The 18578-nt window shown below is 34.5% G+C and overlaps 1 protein-coding gene across 4 annotated transcripts in view; it reads right to left on the reverse strand.

The window, feature by feature from the left end:
• The window catches only part of LOC125683151 (CCR4-NOT transcription complex subunit 4-like), a 182787-nt gene extending 167979 nt beyond the window's left edge, over window positions 1–14808 (reverse strand). For all 4 annotated transcript variants that reach the window (XM_056139605.1, XM_048923989.2, XM_048923990.2 and 1 more), the window contains exons 1-2: window positions 14689–14808; window positions 2137–2197 (exon numbers count right to left, since the gene is read on the reverse strand). In XM_056139605.1, coding sequence (XP_055995580.1) covers window positions 2137–2160 — 24 coding nt within the window. In that variant the 5' untranslated portion in view covers window positions 2161–2197; window positions 14689–14808. The remainder of the gene's footprint in view (window positions 1–2136; window positions 2198–14688) is intronic.
• Window positions 14809–18578: the final 3770 nt, after the last annotated feature.

Raw genomic sequence — 18578 nt, forward strand, 5'->3', positions numbered from 1 at the left:
AATTTCCTAGGAATATGCACATCTACACAGTGTGTCCTTATCAACTGCTAAGTTTCACGAAATTCTGTTGAGTGGTCTCAGAGTTGCGCTGGCAAGAACAGCTGAGACAGGCTTGAATTTCTAAGTTCAAAAGGGGCATAACTCCCACAAAAATTATTGAATCAGAATTTTCTGGGAATATGCACATGATCCAGGGATCGAAATTAACTTTTTTCACTACTAGCAAATTTTAGCTAGTGGATTATTTTCCAACTAGCAAAATTGAGCTTTTACTAGCATTTTTCAATCGATTGCTGTTTTACAGGAATTTAAGAAAACAAGCATGTATCTATATCAAAATATAGGGAAAATCTTCTTTAAAGTGCAATAATAAAAATAATATTGAGAATTCTTTCATTTAAAATTTTATGAATTATCAGACAACATACATGTATCATTGGTGCATGATGAGGGTCATAGAGTACACTTGTGCGGCGAACTCGCTTTCCAGAGATCTACCACCTATTTACAACATTATGTGGTCTTGAAGACTGTTTGCAGCAATTCAAACAATATGTTCAAAACTTTTGGAAATTTCATCTAAAAAATTCTAGTTGGAAAAAAAAAAAAAACGCAAACTCTTAAGTGTTAGACTACAGAAGGACACTGCATGAAGCATGACACTAACACTTTCATGTGTTGTTTCATGTAAACACGGACGAGACCAACATGCTTGCTATTTAAATCAGACGTCTTTGAGACGCCCAAAGTGTGCATGAAGTAGGCCATCTTCGACATCACTGACTGAAATAACCTTGGCCTTAGTTATTTATTCGATCCACATTTACTTTTTCAATACTTGTATATTCGTTCTGTAAAGCATTTCTATGCACAAGAAAATTATTGTAAACTTCAAAGTACAGCCAATAAACCAAGGAAATCTGGAAAAAAGATCCGGTTTTTTTTCACTCGCAAAAAGCTGCGATCACTTGTGATTTTTCAAACGCAATTTTAATTTTTAACTCGCATTTAGCGAGTATTTCCCCTCAATTCCGTTGCCTGACATCTACAGTGTGTCCCTCTTAACTACGAAGTTTCACAAAATTCTGTTGAGCAGTCTAAGAGGAGTTGCACTGACAAGAAAGGGACTGATGGACTGACAGACTGTTGGGTCAAAAACACTATACCCTGCACAACTTTGATGCATGGGATATAACAATTGGATCCTCCTATCCCGACAATATGCACATATACAAACGGCAATGAAGCACTGTTCAAAGTTTCAAATCTATCCAATAAGCCATAATGGAAAAGAAGTGTTCACAAGCTATTTCACATCCTAAACCCCTCTTAAATCCACTATAACTTTTAGGAAGATAATTGGATTCTCCTGTCCCAATAATATGCACATCCACAAATGGCAATGAAGCATTGAATAGTTTCAAGTCTATTCCATGAGTCATATAGGAGGAGAAGCGTTCACAAGATTTTGTGAAAGACAGACGGACGGAGAGTACAAAAACATTGTCTCCCCCTGAAAGAGGGGAGAAATAATTTTACAGTTTTTACCCCAAAATTAAAGTCCCTTAGGGTGGGGGGGTCATGAAACTTACAATTTCTGCTCTCATTCACCTACAGATGCTACATACCAAATTTAGTCAAGATTGGCCAAGTAGTTTCTGGGAAGAAGTTAACGGACGACAGATGACGCACAAAGCACGACGGACGCAGACCAATAGCAATAGGTCACCTGAGTGACTAAAAAAATATATACAGAGAACGCATCAGGGTCTGTACATAGAAGACCTGGAAATAAGACAATTACAATACATATTCCAGTGGTGGATCTGGAAAGGAGAGTGGGTTACAAAACCCCTTTTGTTTAACATTTTAAACAAAAATTTCCATTTTGGGGGTCTGCAATACCCCCCTAAAATGTTACCATCTTCGGTCGCACCTCCCTCCCAAACATTTTCTTAATCCATCAATGTATTCCTGGTCATACAACTATAATCATGCCAATACCAAAGCAGTTTAGTTCATTGAATAATCAATGTTGACCAATCAACTATTACAAAGCTACCATGTTTATTTCACAAACAATATTTTTAAATGTTGGATGAAATGCTTTTAACTGACATTATCAGTGGAATATACCTCAACTGGTTCTTCTGAAGACATTTCTGCTAGGACTTGGTACTGCAAGGACTTAGTAGTTCTAAATACAAATGAATCAAAACATAATTTAACTCAGCAAAATTTATTTCAGTGGCAAAAGTTTTTCAAAGTAAAACATTCTTGGGAAAATCACAAACCCCCAAGAATATTGCTTCATGAGAGCTCCAAGTCACACTTAACGTAGTACCAAACATCTTCACAAGTCAAGGGTTATTGATTCGTTACCTCACACTAACCCTTGACATCAGTGGCTATCAAAAAGTTGGGCTCGTTCTGATTGTTTCCACAAAAGAGTGGGAACCAATGAGAATGTGGTTCTATTTTTAACAACGTGAAGCAAGAGATTCAAATAGAAACACGTGTATTGATACCCACAGTTATAGATATTTCAATCGTTTAAGCAATATTGGTTTCCAAACTTGATCTACTATCAATAAACGTAATTAGTGGTGTAAATATTACAATTGCGCGTATTTATCAATACAGCAGTATGAGACCGCGTCATTTGTATCCATGTACACCATAACAATATGCAGTGATTTCATTGTATGTTTTATTTATAGTGGATTGCGTAATGGTCTAATGAGCCCAACTTTTATATAGTGACTTATACCCCATTCATACGACACGATTTGCATACACATGTATTTTTTGCATAGGTGTAAATTTACTAAAGTAAATATACATATGAGCAAATATACACTCGGGTATAAATTTGCACCTACTCAGACCAGATGCAAATTTACTTTTGCATATGTGTATATTTACTCCTAGCGTATTTTTCGTCATGTGAACGCACACACCGTATGCAACATCACACTCGAGGAGTCTTCAGTGTGGATCACGAGGGATCGGCTCCAAAGAGGAGCAAACGCAGTCTCACCGAATATGATATCCAGGGATGCGACTGAATTCCTCAGAAATCAGAGGAAAACTGGTCAAAAAGGGAGGAAAACACCTCACCCTACCTGGAAAAATATCATTTTCTGTCACTTTAGATTAAATCCAGAGTGTTTCATTTTTTCGAAAATTGAGCAAATCAGAGGATTTCCTCTGTAAAGAGGAAAAATCACACCCCTGGATATCGCTTTTCTCATAAAACACACCGTATTTCTGCAAACATTATATTGCATAGAGTGTCGTAGACATATCTTGATCAATCAAATTTGTCATTGAAGCCTACACAGTAAGTGAAAATCCTCCTTCTCAATCAAAAATAATCCGCCATCTTTATCAAACTTAGAGAATCATTGCCATTTGACCCTACTTTGTTAAGTACCATGTGAAGGCTTAGCAAATATACTTATACACACGGGTGCAATTTTTGCATATATGCAAAATTTGCAACCCGTGAGTAAATCAGCGCATGTGAACGGGGCTTTAGGTGAGCAATTCTTGTCGCATGAACTGATTTACTTATATACAAATCCTGCATACCTAAGTAAATTTGCACCTAGTCAGGGGTAGGTGCAAATTGACTTTTGCTCATATGATGTAGCAAATTTTCTGCCCCTGCGTGTATTTTTTGTCACATGAACGCACAGTATATTTACTTACGTATGCATTTGATGTACACAATCATGAACAGTAGGTTTAGCAACACCAAATAAATTTCCAATTGTTCAATTTTCAGCAGTGGATGCTAACCAATAAATGGCAATAGCTACTATTTTCTAAGCATTCAACGGAATCTCTACAGTCCGCGGGACAGGTGCCAAAGCACTTTCTAGCTTTAAAGCTTAAAGAAAGTTCTCTTTCTCATACGAAAGTTCTCATACTAGTTAGTCATTGTCATCAAAGCCTGTGAGGATGGTGCTGTTGTACCATTCAGAATAACTATTTTTCCTACGAACATCTCTTGTTCTGAAACATCTTATTATATATCCTGCGCTTAGATAGTATGGAAATGTACGTTTTCTATGAAAATGGACAAGTCTGAATCGATCCCTCTCTATTTTACAAATGAGTTTTATCAGGATTTACTTATGGTATTTAAACTTCGTAGCAAATATACTTTTACTTATGTGAGTATATTTACTCATGCGCAAATATACATACATAAGTAAATTTTCGTCATATGAATGGGGTATTAGATGTCAAGGTTTAGTGCGAGGTAACGAATCATTAACCCTTGACTTGTGAAGATGCTGTTAAATCAGTTTTCACTAAGATCTTAATTTCATATATTTGATAATAAAAAAATCTCCATAATACAAATCTTCAATTATGTTCAGAACAAACTAATATAATTCATGACATGTATTTGAACAAGAGGCCCATGGGCCGCATTGCTCACTGGAGTCACTTTAGCCCTGCCATTGTTCAGTTGTTGTGATTTTTAAAAGATTACTTTTTAACAATCTTTATTTCCATCAAAATTTTTGACCCCATATTGTGGCATAGCTCCAAAAGATCACAATATAACTGAAAATGAATTCACATAACACAAATGTCTCAACACCAATATCACCAACATAATCTTGCTGTTCTGAGTAAGACCAAGGTCACAGATCATGGTATGATACGAAAGACATTGCCATAAGAAACCTATAAACAAAATATGAAAGCTCTATCTTAAATAGTTGAGAAGATATTGAATAGGTCAGATTTTTTATCAAAAGTAGGTCAAACTTCCAGGTCAAGGTCACAAAGTCAAACCCTTAAGTAAATCAAGGTCTTGCCATAAAAATATATATCTACAAAATACAAAAGCTTTTCCTTAAATAGTTCATGATTAGGTCAGGTTTTTAAGAAAGTAGGTCAAGGTAACAAGATCAAATATGATTGAATCACAAGGTCATATTGTCATGAAATACATTTATACAAAATATGAAAGCCCTTCCTTGAATAGTTCTGAAAAGACTGCATAACTGGGTTTTTAGCGACCTTCAAAATTAAATTTTTTTCCTAAATCTGGTAATGTAATATTAGTGTGATATCTTTTTAATGATTCCATGTGTTGAGAAAAAATAAATAAAAGACATGTAAATGTAGAAAATACGAAACAGAAACTTATTCACGATTGCATGAAAATCAGCTGGAAATGCAAATTTAGGGTGACATTGGGTAATTTTCCTGCCGTATATCAGCGGAATTGGCAAAAAGTCACTGGAGAAGGATCCTGCAAAGGTGGCTAAAATTGTAATGAAATGCTGATAAATTTATTCATCTATAATTTGATTTCACATTGATTAAACATGAACAATTGCATAATACTTGAGATTAGAGACTCGCATTGTAGCACAAGTTATTTTGATAAGGTATTGATATGTTTATTCATTAGATTAATTTAATTACCATTTATTTGGTGTTTGTCATTGATGCCTTTTTATCTTAACACACTTGGCCCCCTCACTAGCCATCGCTAGTCATTGAACACAAATTTGTAGTGAAAACGATTATTGTCAATTAAAACACCTAATCAAATCATCTCTGAAGAAACTTACCTGTTACGAGTAGGTCAAGAGGGATAACTGTATTTAGTTCAAGAATTTTCCCAGAGCGTGTAAAGAAAGATAACTCTATCTGCTTTTTAAGCATTAGTTTCTGCTCATCGTAAATGTTTTATTAGCGTGGATTATTTTTAGCATTTTCAGAACCACCACTAATAATACAAAAATTAGATTACCACTAAAAAACACCAGTTATACTGTATTTAATAGGTCATCATTTTCTTAAAGGGTTTTCCTACCATTTTTGCACTGGGTCCAGAGTCTGGGAAAATTGAAAATATTCAAACTGGGAAATTTGAAAAGTATTACTTTGTGCTTCTTAATTAATAAAAGTGAAGAAAAAAAATGCTTTCATGGATTTTTGTGATCATTCAGCAAAACAGTATATATTCATGGAAAAAATCTTTGTCAAAGAGCTTATTCATCTCTGTCTAAAAAAAAATCTAATAGTTAAATTCAAATTCTACACATGTTGAACACAGAAACTATTTTATGAGATTATTTCTATCAAGTAATTTTATTTATATTGACATTTTATTCAATGTTAGTTGCAATATAATTACAATTAAACTTATTAATTAAGTAAACAAGAGGCCCACAGGCCTTATCGGTCCCCTGAGTACTAGTGAAAAAGTATCACTACTCCCAAGGGCAATGAAATCTAGAAAAAAAAATCCTGTTCTGAATATCTAAGCTAAATTCTAATGTTCAGCAACAGTATAAAAAAAATATGTGTTCTTACAACTTCAATGCCCTCAAAAAAGCATACACTGATGAAAGGCTTTAAATAATATAATAGGTGTATCAACATTTTAAAAAGATATGACTAATTTGGACCCATCCTAGTGTCAAAACCCTGGGTTGTAAAATTACCACTTTTTGTACATCCCTTTCTGTTATTCCTAAGTATGCATTAAGATTTTATACAGTATCAGCAAACTTACAGATAAAAACTGTATACTAGGTTTAGCCCCACCCTAGAGTCAGAACTACCCTGGGGATCATCAAATTTACAATTTTGGTAGGACTCCCTGCTCTTTCTAAATATCCATTTAATTTCAATTTAGTATCAATAACACTAAATAAGATGTTATTTAAGTGTTTTACACATATACACTAAATAGTAAGTTTAGCCCCACCCTGGTGTCAGAACCCTTAAGGCCCCAGGGGTGCAGGAATCCTGATATTTACAATTTATGTCCCCCTTGTCCCAAAGATGCTTCATACCAAATTTGAAAAGAATTGGAACGATAGTTATCAAGAAGTTAAAAATGTTTATTGCTCACACATTTAATAACTGACCATTTTGGTCCCACCCTGATACCAAAACCCCTACCCCTGGGATCATCAAATTTACAATTTTGGTAAAGGACTACCTGTTCTTCCTGAATATCTATTTAGTTTCAATTTAGTATCAATAGCACTTAAGAAGATGTTATTTAAGTGTTTTACACATAAATACTATATATATACCATGTTTGGCCCCGCCCTGGGGTCAGAACCCCTACCCCAGAGATCATGAAATTTACAATTTTGGTAGAGGCCTTCCTGCTCTACATCACTATAAATTTAGTTTTTCTTACACGTGTGCGGTTCTTGAGAAGAAAATTTTTGAAAATTGGTCAATTTTGGGCAGTTTTTGCCCCATTCCCCTAAGGCCCCAGGGATGCTGGACAATTTATGTCCCCCTTGTCCCAAAGATGCTTAATGCCAAATATGAAAAGAATTGGACAAGCAGTTATCAAGAAGAAGTTAAAAATGTTCAATTGTTAACACACGATGCACGTCGCACAATGACGGACGACAACCAATTGAAATGGGTCACCTGAGTAAACTCAGGTGACCTAAAAATCTAATAGCTTAATCTATGTTACATGCTCTGAACTACACGTCAAATTATCTACATTAATCAATGAAAAATGAATTTAAAATACAAGTACTTTATGTGAAATAGTATGGATTAAAGGTTCACGATTTTTGAAAAAAATATTTTTCATTTTTGATGTTAAACATTAAAAATATAACTGCTTTAATGTTGACACCCAAAATTTTGACCTTCTGAATGCAAGAATAAAAGCAATATTTTAGCCTTAAATCTGTGTTATGTAAATAACAGTGATCGCGAAATGTTGAAATGTTTTACAGGACAATCGGTCTGGTAAACACAGGAACATATTACCAGACTGAATCACATTTTACCAGATCGAAAAAAAGTAGCATTATGTTCTTCATACTTTTTTTGTTTCTCCCTTTGACTTTGAGCCTCCCGGTCATTGGATTTTCGTTTTAAATGTTTACCGGGGACTGCATTACCGTTCCATTTTAATTGGAACATGTTGCCGTTTTCGTATGTTTTTTTAATAAACGGAACTGGAAGTCGAAACGTAGTTTTCAAAACTGTTGCCGGAAAGTCACCGGACATTCGGACCGGAGATATAACGAAGTTTACCGAACCGAGAGTCTGAGGACATTTCGTTTTCACTGAAATAAAGACTCGAGCCTTTTCACGTAAACAAACAAACCAGTGAAATGTTAATTTTGTAATATCAGGGGTCGAAATCAACTTTTTCTACCACAGGCTAATTTTAGCCAGTGGGTGAAAAATCCACAGGCTAAAATGAAAACCTACAAGCTAAAATAAAGATAAAGAAGCAGTGCTCTTTTTTCGTTTCTTTTTAAATCAATGATTTCCCCATCATTACTGAGCCTAATGGGTCAACAGGCATCGTTTGGACAAGACACTGAATTACGTAGGTTATATGGTGTAATGTTTAGTTCTCTTGATTATTGCACCTCTAATCCACAACCTGTTTACCGCAGGTCTAGATCCAGTCTTCCAATTTCATGCCACATCAGGGTTATCACTGGTGAGTTTTCAAAGTGAATCCCGGACTCATGGTTTTATAAGCAGCACGAGACCCATGAACTGTGATGATTCTAATAAAAATGACTACCGGAAGACTTGGTAAAACATAAACTCCGATTCTTTTTAAAAAAAAATAAATGAATAACAAAAATCTCATACTTCGAATCCAATTTAATCACCCCTATAGGTCACAGGCAATTGCATCGCTTGGGGTCGAATTTACTATATAAAGAGTAACGGTATAGAACTCTAAATATAGGGTACCCAAGTTAGCCGAGCTATTACGGACTTAATTTTATGAATTGGGGTAAGAAATTCATTTTAAAAATGATATTTTATGCTGCACATTCTATTTGATAGCTTGTTGCAATGCTCAAACACTCTGTGTAGTCGTATAGTGTCAGGGCCCAGCTAAAAGTCAACCAAAAAATAATAGGCATTTTTCCGAGTTCATTTCTGCATATCTTGGGAAGTATACGGAATTTCGGGATGAACTTTGGTAGTAATGTAGATTGATTACGTATGAATAAATTAAAATACAAAGTAGAATTTTATATCAATTAATTTATTGTTTTTACATCAGCTAACTTGGGTACCCTATATTTAGAGTTCTATACCTTTACTCTTTATATAGTAAATTCGACCCTAAGCGATGCAATTGCCTGTGCTATAGGTGAACAGGATCGTGGCACATGTCTATATTTTTCATCATATGCGATGTCCGACCTCTAAAGTATTTGTTTGACTCCAAGTTTCTTAAAAAATCATAAAAGAAAAGTCCGGATAGAAACGGTTGTTGGAATCGGTCGTTCATGTAAGCGTTTGTATGATTCAAAGAGCAAGTTTAAGAAAAGCGAATAGCGCATCACCGTATAAATCTGATACGATACGATCATAGTTTGTAAATCACCACTCGCTAAGATTTTCGAGTGTCCACTAGTTTTACTCGCTATTTTTCAAATGTACTCGCGTTTTGCGAGTATTTCTCACTAATTTCGAGCCCTGAATATAAAGCATCTTAATTTTGCATATTCACAAATTTGAACTTTTAGATAACATTTTTTACCCAAAGAATGCTTGAAATGTGAAAGATATGATTAACTTAAATAGATATCCATTTCTTTTGAAAATTTCGCAAACAATAACATACCGCAATCTTTGTTTACAAAACAAATAATAAACTCTCTACAATGAGCTTCTATGATAATGTATAACCTTAATTTTTATGTGAAATCTTTTAAACATATCAGACAATAGATTTAGATCATTAACAGTGAAAAACAAAATTTTGGGGGAAATCGTGAATCAGTCCCTTTAATAGAATTGAACATAATATAATATTTCTACCATATGTAAAGCTTCATAAATGTTTTACAACCAAACATTATCAGAACATTAGGCCACAGGCACATGAATTTAGTGGGGATAGGATTTTTCGATCTTTGGCTTTATTGAACAACTTTTTGACAGAAATTCAAGTGCCTTGGATCACCAGCGCCACTCGCGATTCTTCGTATTGCGTAGCATAGTTTTCCTAGGAATGAAGCTTTTTACATTTAACGGGAAAAGAAACGAGATGTTTCTAAAACCCACATGCCCCCCATGGTGCAAAATTGAAAAAGGTTATACACATGCATCATTTAATTGATGTACATGTATCACCAATTCAAAATATTGAGCAGACAATATCTTCCTATGTCAAGAGTGGATTGACCAAATGACCCAAAAATCAATAGGGGTCATCTACTCCTTATGCTGTACCAGTCAGCTTTTTTTTTCTACCCACTGGTACTGGTACCGGTACCCATTCCATTGGGGAAAATAGCGTCAAAATCGAACAAATTGGGAATTTTCCACCAATGTATCAGCATTTTTATGGTAATATTTGCTGTTGTGAGACATCAGGAGCACCTTTGTTTTGAACATATTTTATTGTACATACATAATATACAAAAGGATCAGAAACAAGTTCAAATAACTTACGAGTTCTTCTCCTTTGATTGGGAAGACTCGGGTAACTCTAGAGTAATTAATGCTTGTGCATGCGCAGAGGCTAGATTCCTTGAATGTGAATAAAACAACAACTGTTGCTCTGGTTTTGTTTTGAAAAATGGTGTTTGATATGAAAATTGTATCAATGACCAGTGATTTTTTAAGGCCCATTTTGGGTCCAAATTTCAGCCCTTTCCCCTCCTAAAAATTGCCAATTTTCCCCCAATTTAGCTTGCATTTTTCCCAATAATAAAATTATGAAAGGAAAACGTATTTGAAAAAATAAACGTTCCATGTGAATTATATACATAAGACTTAACAAAGAGTTATGGGAATGATGATTTGGATAGAATAATTAAAATTTTTAGAACGATAAAGAAAATTAGATGAGTAAAATAAAGATAATATAATGTTTGATATGATTTTAAAACTTGTTTACGATAAAATTGATTTTTTCCAATTTGACTGAAATGTCGACAATTTTTCCCAATTCGAAAACCACAGGACCCTTGTAAAAAATCACTGATGACAATTTCTTTATATATGCGGTAATTCATTTTGATACCAAGCTAATTCCTATTACAGGAATATACGTGTACATGCAGTACTAAAATAGTGTAAGCATCATCAAAATTCACCAAATGTAAACCGTATATAGATCTAATTCACCCCAAAAATTTACTTTACTTACAGTATATTGAAATCAAAACATACATGTAGCAACACTTACAAAATTTGAATTATCAAAAATAAAACATCAGTTAATTAACTTTAGTTATATGCATCTTTTTTCATGGTATTATAATTTCACATTTCAAATTCAATATTTCTCAGTCTAGTCAGAGTTGATTCTAATCATGATAAAGAGACACTGCTGTATAGTAAATATACACTATATGCTTACTTTTATGTTCAGAACTTTTGATTAAATACAGCGGTATACTGTGGTGTGTACCACGGTTTTTTGCAAATATCGAGGTATACCGCAGTACCTTTTTACACATATGTCATGTGTTTATATTTCATTTAGATAAGCGAACTTTACACAATATTAGACAACTCATTCCCAAGGTGTTGCAAATTTTACACAACACATGTAGATACCAGTTTTACTATGCTTGTGAGCTGTTAGTTTGGGAAATTTTCGATTGGAATTTGGAAAAAAACAGTTAATTTTCAATTGGGAATGGGTCTGTTTACCGGACCTGCATGCAAGGATATTAAGTCCTGTTTAGCTACAGTATATAGCTTTATCAAGCTATAAAGCTATATAGCTTTATAAATCAATATGAAATAGCTTAATTTAGCTATTTCAAACCTTTTAACAAATTCCTAAAAGCATAAAAATCTGATTTCACCCAGTGAAAAAAATTTCCTCCTTGTACTCAATACAACACATTGTAAACAAAAAATAATCCTTGAAATATTTCTCTTAGGAAGAATTTTAATCGTAAAATGTTTAGAATTATGAGGTTGTTAATCAATAGTTCAGGGTTCCAAATTACCTCATGTCCATAACTCAAAGACTAGTAAAAATCATGTCGGACTAGTAAACTCCCTATGACAATATTCGGAATGGGCTAGTGAAAATCAGGATGTCAATCTTGAATTGATTAAGATTTTAGCAAATTTGTCTGGGTCTTTTACATGTTTGAACTTATGGTCAATATCTCCATGGTTAAGTGTTTGTGTGACAGTGGCATGCTGACCCTCTAAACACATAGACGTTTCTAAAAGGGGTTATTACATGAGTAAGTAACTCAGGGGTTACTGTATGCTTATGAAGATCGTGAAAACAAAATAAAATATGGTTACCTTTTTCTATTGTCGATGTCAGAAAGTGAATTGTTTGTAAATGTGAAGTGTTTGGTTTGATTAAATATTATTGAATAAAATGAGTCATTTTGTATCATATACTGGACAGACTAGTGAAATGCTTTGTGGACTAGTGATATCAATAGTCACTAGTCTGTACGAACTAGTGTTTGAAAAAGAATTTCGAACCCTGATTAGTTAACCTATCTTCAGTATAGAATAAAAGTCAATGAGGATCAACAGAATAATGGATATACAATCAAATTCCACCAGGGTTCGAAATTACCTCATGTCCGTAGTCCGAGACTAGTAAAAAATGTGTTGGACTAGTAAACTCTCTATAGCACTAGTCCGTACGGACTACTGAAAATCCGGAAATCAATCTTGAATTGGTTAAGATTTGCCCAAGTCTCTTAGATATTTGAACTTATGGTCGATTAACAGCATGGTTAAGTGTTTGTGTGACAATGACTCCTGATCTTCCAAACACATGGAGTGCGTTCGAGACCACCATTCTTCGCATGAGCACAAATTCCTGACGTTTCCGAATGCCGAGTACACATCGCGAGAACGGATTCGAGGTGCAAGTAGTGTGGTCAAAGAACATGCACGCTTGTGCACACATCTCATCATTCGCGACTCTAACACAGGAGTTTGTAACACTATAGCTCGTTTGGTCAATTGAGTGAATTGTATTGACTTTATTGCTAAAATTTCGAACTCCTGTGACTCGAAGAACTGAGCACGAAAACAACGGGAATGTCGATCTCGAACGCACTTACGGACGTTTATAAAAGGATTAACTCAAGAGGTTACTGTATGTTTCTGAAGATCTTGAATACAAAATAAAGTATGGTGGTCTTTTTTCTTCTGTAGGTGTCATAAACTGAATTGTTGGAACTGTGATGTGTTTGGCTTTATTGAATACTATTGAATAAAATGAAGATCATTTATTAAATATGATATATTGGACGGACTAGTGAAATGCTTTGCGGACTAGTAAACATCAATAGTCACTAGTCCGTACGGACTAGTGCTTGAAAAAGTTAATTTCGAACCCTGTCCACAATGTAGAGTCATCATACTTATCTATGCCTAAACACATACAAGGTAGTGGACAGTCACCAACACAAAAGAAATATGCAACTTTTGGGTTATGCCATTGCGCTTTAGAAATTCACCCTAAACTAGCTTAAACAAACTATTTCAATAGCTTTACAAAACTATATCGCTCAAAAATAGACATTGTACTGGACCTGAGAGACAGTTACGACACATTGTACCTATAAAATAAACACATTGCGAGCTATATTCATAAGACAAACACTAATTAAAACCCATATAGTGCCTCTATTATGCAACAAAACCTTACAAAATTCTAGTACCAAATTAAACAACATAAAACCAATCAATATTTCCAAGATGAAAATGATAAAACCAAATCATATTGAAAAACATTTAAGACAAAATAAACCAGTAGTTCTTGATAGGGCTTTGAAGGTAACATATAAATATATGTGAAAGGAAAACGACAAAATCTACAAAAGAAAGAGACAATCTTGCCATACTATCACTGAAAATTCTGCAAGTCTAAAGGATGCCACCATTTTGTTCAACTATCAGTACTCTCAGCTTTCTCCCATTTTAATTCATACGAAGCCACACAAGGAGTTCTGAGTAATGGATTCATTAGTTGATTCAACAGTCATCAAGTTTTAAATTTGATTGCCAAAGAATACAAGATTCTGACACACAGTTTGTGATCGAAACACTCCATTTGTTCTAACTGAAATGTATGATTTATTATTGTAACCATATTCAGCAAATCTTTGTAGGCCTATCGAAAACAGTGATATGACTAAATAGATGAATAAGTTCATGAGCTTCTATACAAAAATTCAAGTGAAAGGATATTTACATTTCTAAACCTTACTTTACTGAATTAATTATCACTTTAGACATGTCATGTCAATTTCATGCTTTGCTCTGCTTACGCTAAAATCGTTATTCACATACCATACCATTAATTAGTACTGCCCGTTTAAGCAAGACACATACTACATCTATTAATATGACATCCACTAGGTAGAGGACATGGAAAGAGAAAATTTATTTGGCATTTTTCCAAATTCCAATCATTCAGCATTCAAGTGTGCATATATACACAATTCTTCAATGTAAAATTAAACACATAGAAAACAAATAATAATATGTGCATCATATGATTATCACGACAATAGTGCAGAGATGTACTCCAACTGAGAAAAATGTCCGAAGAAAAGTTGTATCGGGCGTTTCTACGAAAATTCCTACCACTCTTAGAAAAGATTTACAGCACAAAATAGAACGACTGAAAACTCTGGGAGATTAGAGGAAAGGTTTCACATTCATGATTGATATACTTACATAAATAAATAAAATTACAACTTGGGATACCCCTTGAAACACAAATTAATCACTGCGCAATCCAATTCACGCATGAAAGACCCGGATGTTCGTGGAGACCAAATCGAGGTTATGAAAATGTTTAAGTATTATAATTTCCAATTCAAAACGTGTATTTTCTCGGCATGTCGATACTGAATCATCAAACACGTGTACCGTCGAGGGTATCATCAATACGTTGACGGTGCTACCGTTATCTAGACGACTGCAGCTACAACAGGAAACATACTGTATATTGCACTCGTCTAATCTGATACGCCCCCCCCCCCTTTTCCCCTCCTGAGCTGAGAGTTCGATCGCCTGTTGTCCGTCCGTCTGTCTGTAAACTTTTCATATTTTTGACTTCTTCAGAAATACTGGGCCAATTTCAACCAAACTTCGCAAAAAGCGTCCTTAGGTGAAGGGATTTCATTTCATGCCCCTTCTCACAAAGTGGAGATAATCACAAAAATAGGGTGGGGTCGTTTAAAAATCTCGAAATTCACTGGACCAGAAGAGCTGACATTTACACGAAAGCTTACTGATATAGTGGAGTTCAAGTTTGTTAAAATCATGACCCGCGAATATAAGGTGGCAATAGGGGATCAACGTTTTACGTACAAATATATATAGAAACTCTTTTTAAAAATTCTCTAAAGAACCACTGGACCAGAAGAGCAGAAATTTATATGAAAAGCTTCCTGGCATAGTGCAGATCCAGGCACGTAGCCAGGCGTACCTTTGTACGCACAAACGTCCACATCATTTTTGCAACAAAAAAAGAAAGTAATGAGTTGAAAAGAATTCTCTAGTCTTTGTTATTTTTAATCTTTACAAGTGTATTTTGAACATCCAATGTAAGCTTGACTATCAGTATGGTATGTCTAAACCGATAACCACTCTATCTGACTGTTTTAAGGATGTACTCTACATCGTCATAGTTAGGTTAGCATAGCGACTGCTGAACTGCAGGTTCGAGTACAGCAGGGGTTTTAATTTTTTCTTCTTCAGATTATCTTCTTCTAAAACTGTATTTTTTGACAAAATAAAGTACATTTGAAAATTTTCAACTTCAAAATATTGTACACATCCTCCACTTTTCATCTACATCAAATTTCTTTGGTGTACCATACGTGTTTGTTTTGTCTCTTCAAAGGTCTAAAATTGTTTGTAGTGGGTTCGTCATACATTGATATTGGACAGATCCTTTCTCATTTTTGAGATTTTACAAGTGTTTGTCCGCATTTCGTACAAAAACAGAACAAACCCCGAATATGGCTGCGAAACAAATTTTATAAAGTGTACGAAAAATGTGTTCAGGAGGGTCGAATATACACATCGAAATCGTCTAAAATTTACCAGCCCCCATACCCCCTGCTTACTTGGGGGTCCACATCAAAAGTACCTGGCTACGCCCCTGATATCAGTCATGTTTGTCAAAACTCATGACCCCAGGAGGTATATGGAGGGTAATCGTATTCAAAAATCCAAGCATGTAAACTTGTTAATTGAAACATGCAACCGTGTTAATTTCTGTTTCAACTATGTATGTTTGCAACTCAGGGGGTGTAAGTTATGTTTCTCAGAAATGTATACCTCAGTGTTGTACTCTTCATTTGTGTAATCGTTTGATTTCTGATTTTACATTTCTCTTTATAAAAATACATCATTGTTTCTTAAGTTATACGCAGTCATCCCTACAGTATTTCCGTTTGTAGACTTAGTATTTACATAGATGCACCTTACAACATCGCATCTTACACGTTACAAGTCAACAAATGTCAACAAATTTACATATTTGTCGAATTTCGATATGACCATATATGGAAAGACAACGGAAATTCACGATTACTACCGAGAACCGAAAGAAAATCAATGTGCTACACGGACAGAACACAAGCGGTATTCTCGCGACTTGGTTGAAACGTCACCAATGAACAATATATTTCCGGAATAAATGCTAACGTGTTTTAAAAATTCGAAAAATTAATCATAATAAAGTCATATTTATTAGATATAAAATACCTTACATATCTTATTACATTACGAATTTTACGGGTACAACTGGACTGAAATTACATGTTAGTTTGGTAGGCTATTTTTTTCTTCAATCATATCTAGGGCTGAAATAAATCAAAATACGTATATATTTTTTCATTATAATATGTAGCAATATGTAAGGAATTAGATGTCGGCAAGTTAACTCAACTTAATTTTTGTTGCACAAAGAATGACAAAGAGTATCGGCCACATGACGTGGCTTTTCGGAAAAGGGAGTGGGGGCAGAGGAGAAGTCGTCTAAAATTCTTGACAATCTAGCAAAAAAGGGGACCTCCCCCCCCAAAAGAAACCCATAAACTATGTTGTCTATTCCAAACTAACAGCCTAAGGGAGGGGGGGGGTTTAGTCCTTCAATTCATTATTTACTACAGTGTACATGTAGTTGGGGAGGGGGATGTCATCCAATATACCTTAGTTTCTATGTGAAAATAACTCTGCACGTAAAAATAACAGAAAATCAATTTTATGAAAATTACAAATGTCCCCTTTCCGTTTTAACGTGCCTGGGTATAAGATGGACGAAATCAAGGATATCAAATGTGATTATCCACTCAAACAACTTCTTTGAGACTTCATCCCCCACAAAATTTATAAAGAGGAATATTTTAACAGAGACAGGATGTCCCTCATTGATTGTGGAAAAATCTGTTTCTATCACAGCATTCTTTCAGCCTTTTGACTGGCCCTGTGAAGTGTAGTACCACATGACCTCTGCACTTTTAATATTACATACACATAAGCGCCCTCGGGTGATACCCTTACTAAGATGGAATAATTTCCTATCTCTCCCTGCTAAAAACAGTCCATAAATTGTATATTAACAAATAACGTTTTCACATTTTCATAAATATTTTATTCTAAAAATTTAGAACTGTTATATCTGAATCTTTTAGGCATGTTTGATTAGATATCCATAGAATGTACCAAATCACAGCGAAATTTGGACTCTAGAATCCTTTATTTGCCAAGAAAACATTTTTTTTTTTAATCATTCCGGAATAGCTGCAGAACTGTAGCTCTCTGAAAAAATATTTTGACGTAACAGAGAGCTACAGATCCACCCCTTATAAAAACCTTCGATTTACGGCGCACAAAAAGCTGTGCACGGTTGAGGCCTTATATCGTTGTATTCTTGAGTTGCTGTCTCATAAATTTAATATCAACAAATTCTCAACATATTTTCCTACAATACTTGTTCATTAAAGCCCCATACGACCCCAAAACTCCCAGCTTTAAATGATTTCGATTGTTGACGTAGCCATGTTAGGTAGCAGGTCAATTCGAACCCTGATGTTGTTGGTATCTATTCATAAAATTCGTTATATGTTATGTATTCGCTCTTCAATTATCATCAATACGAATAATTTATAGAAATTAAAAAAATATAGTTTTTCTAAAGATCGGTAAAGTTGGTTACTAGTAACCAGCTACTAGTAACTGGCTACTTAAAAAGAGAAAAGTTGGCTACTAGTAGCCAGCTACTTGAACCAGGAAAAGTTAGCTACTAGTAGCCAGTTACTAGTAGCCAGCTACTAAAAGTAAGAAAAGTTAGCTACTCGTAGCCAGCTACTACAAAATATAAAAGTTATAATTGCTGATAGCTCGCTACCAGATAAAGGTTAATGAGTTTGAAAATTATTATCTATCAGATTTATTTCTAAAGAGGACGAGGAGTTGTATGAAATTTCATGCTCAATTATCCCCAATTACATCACGTTGCAATGCAAAATACGAATACACTTTTTCAACTGAGTGTTTACTTTAAAAGTGATACGGATTGAATTCAGACCTTCAATCATTTGATATACCAT

Source organism: Ostrea edulis, chromosome 6 (assembly GCF_947568905.1).
Source record: "Ostrea edulis chromosome 6, xbOstEdul1.1, whole genome shotgun sequence".
NCBI classification, from domain to species: domain Eukaryota; kingdom Metazoa; phylum Mollusca; class Bivalvia; order Ostreida; family Ostreidae; genus Ostrea; species Ostrea edulis.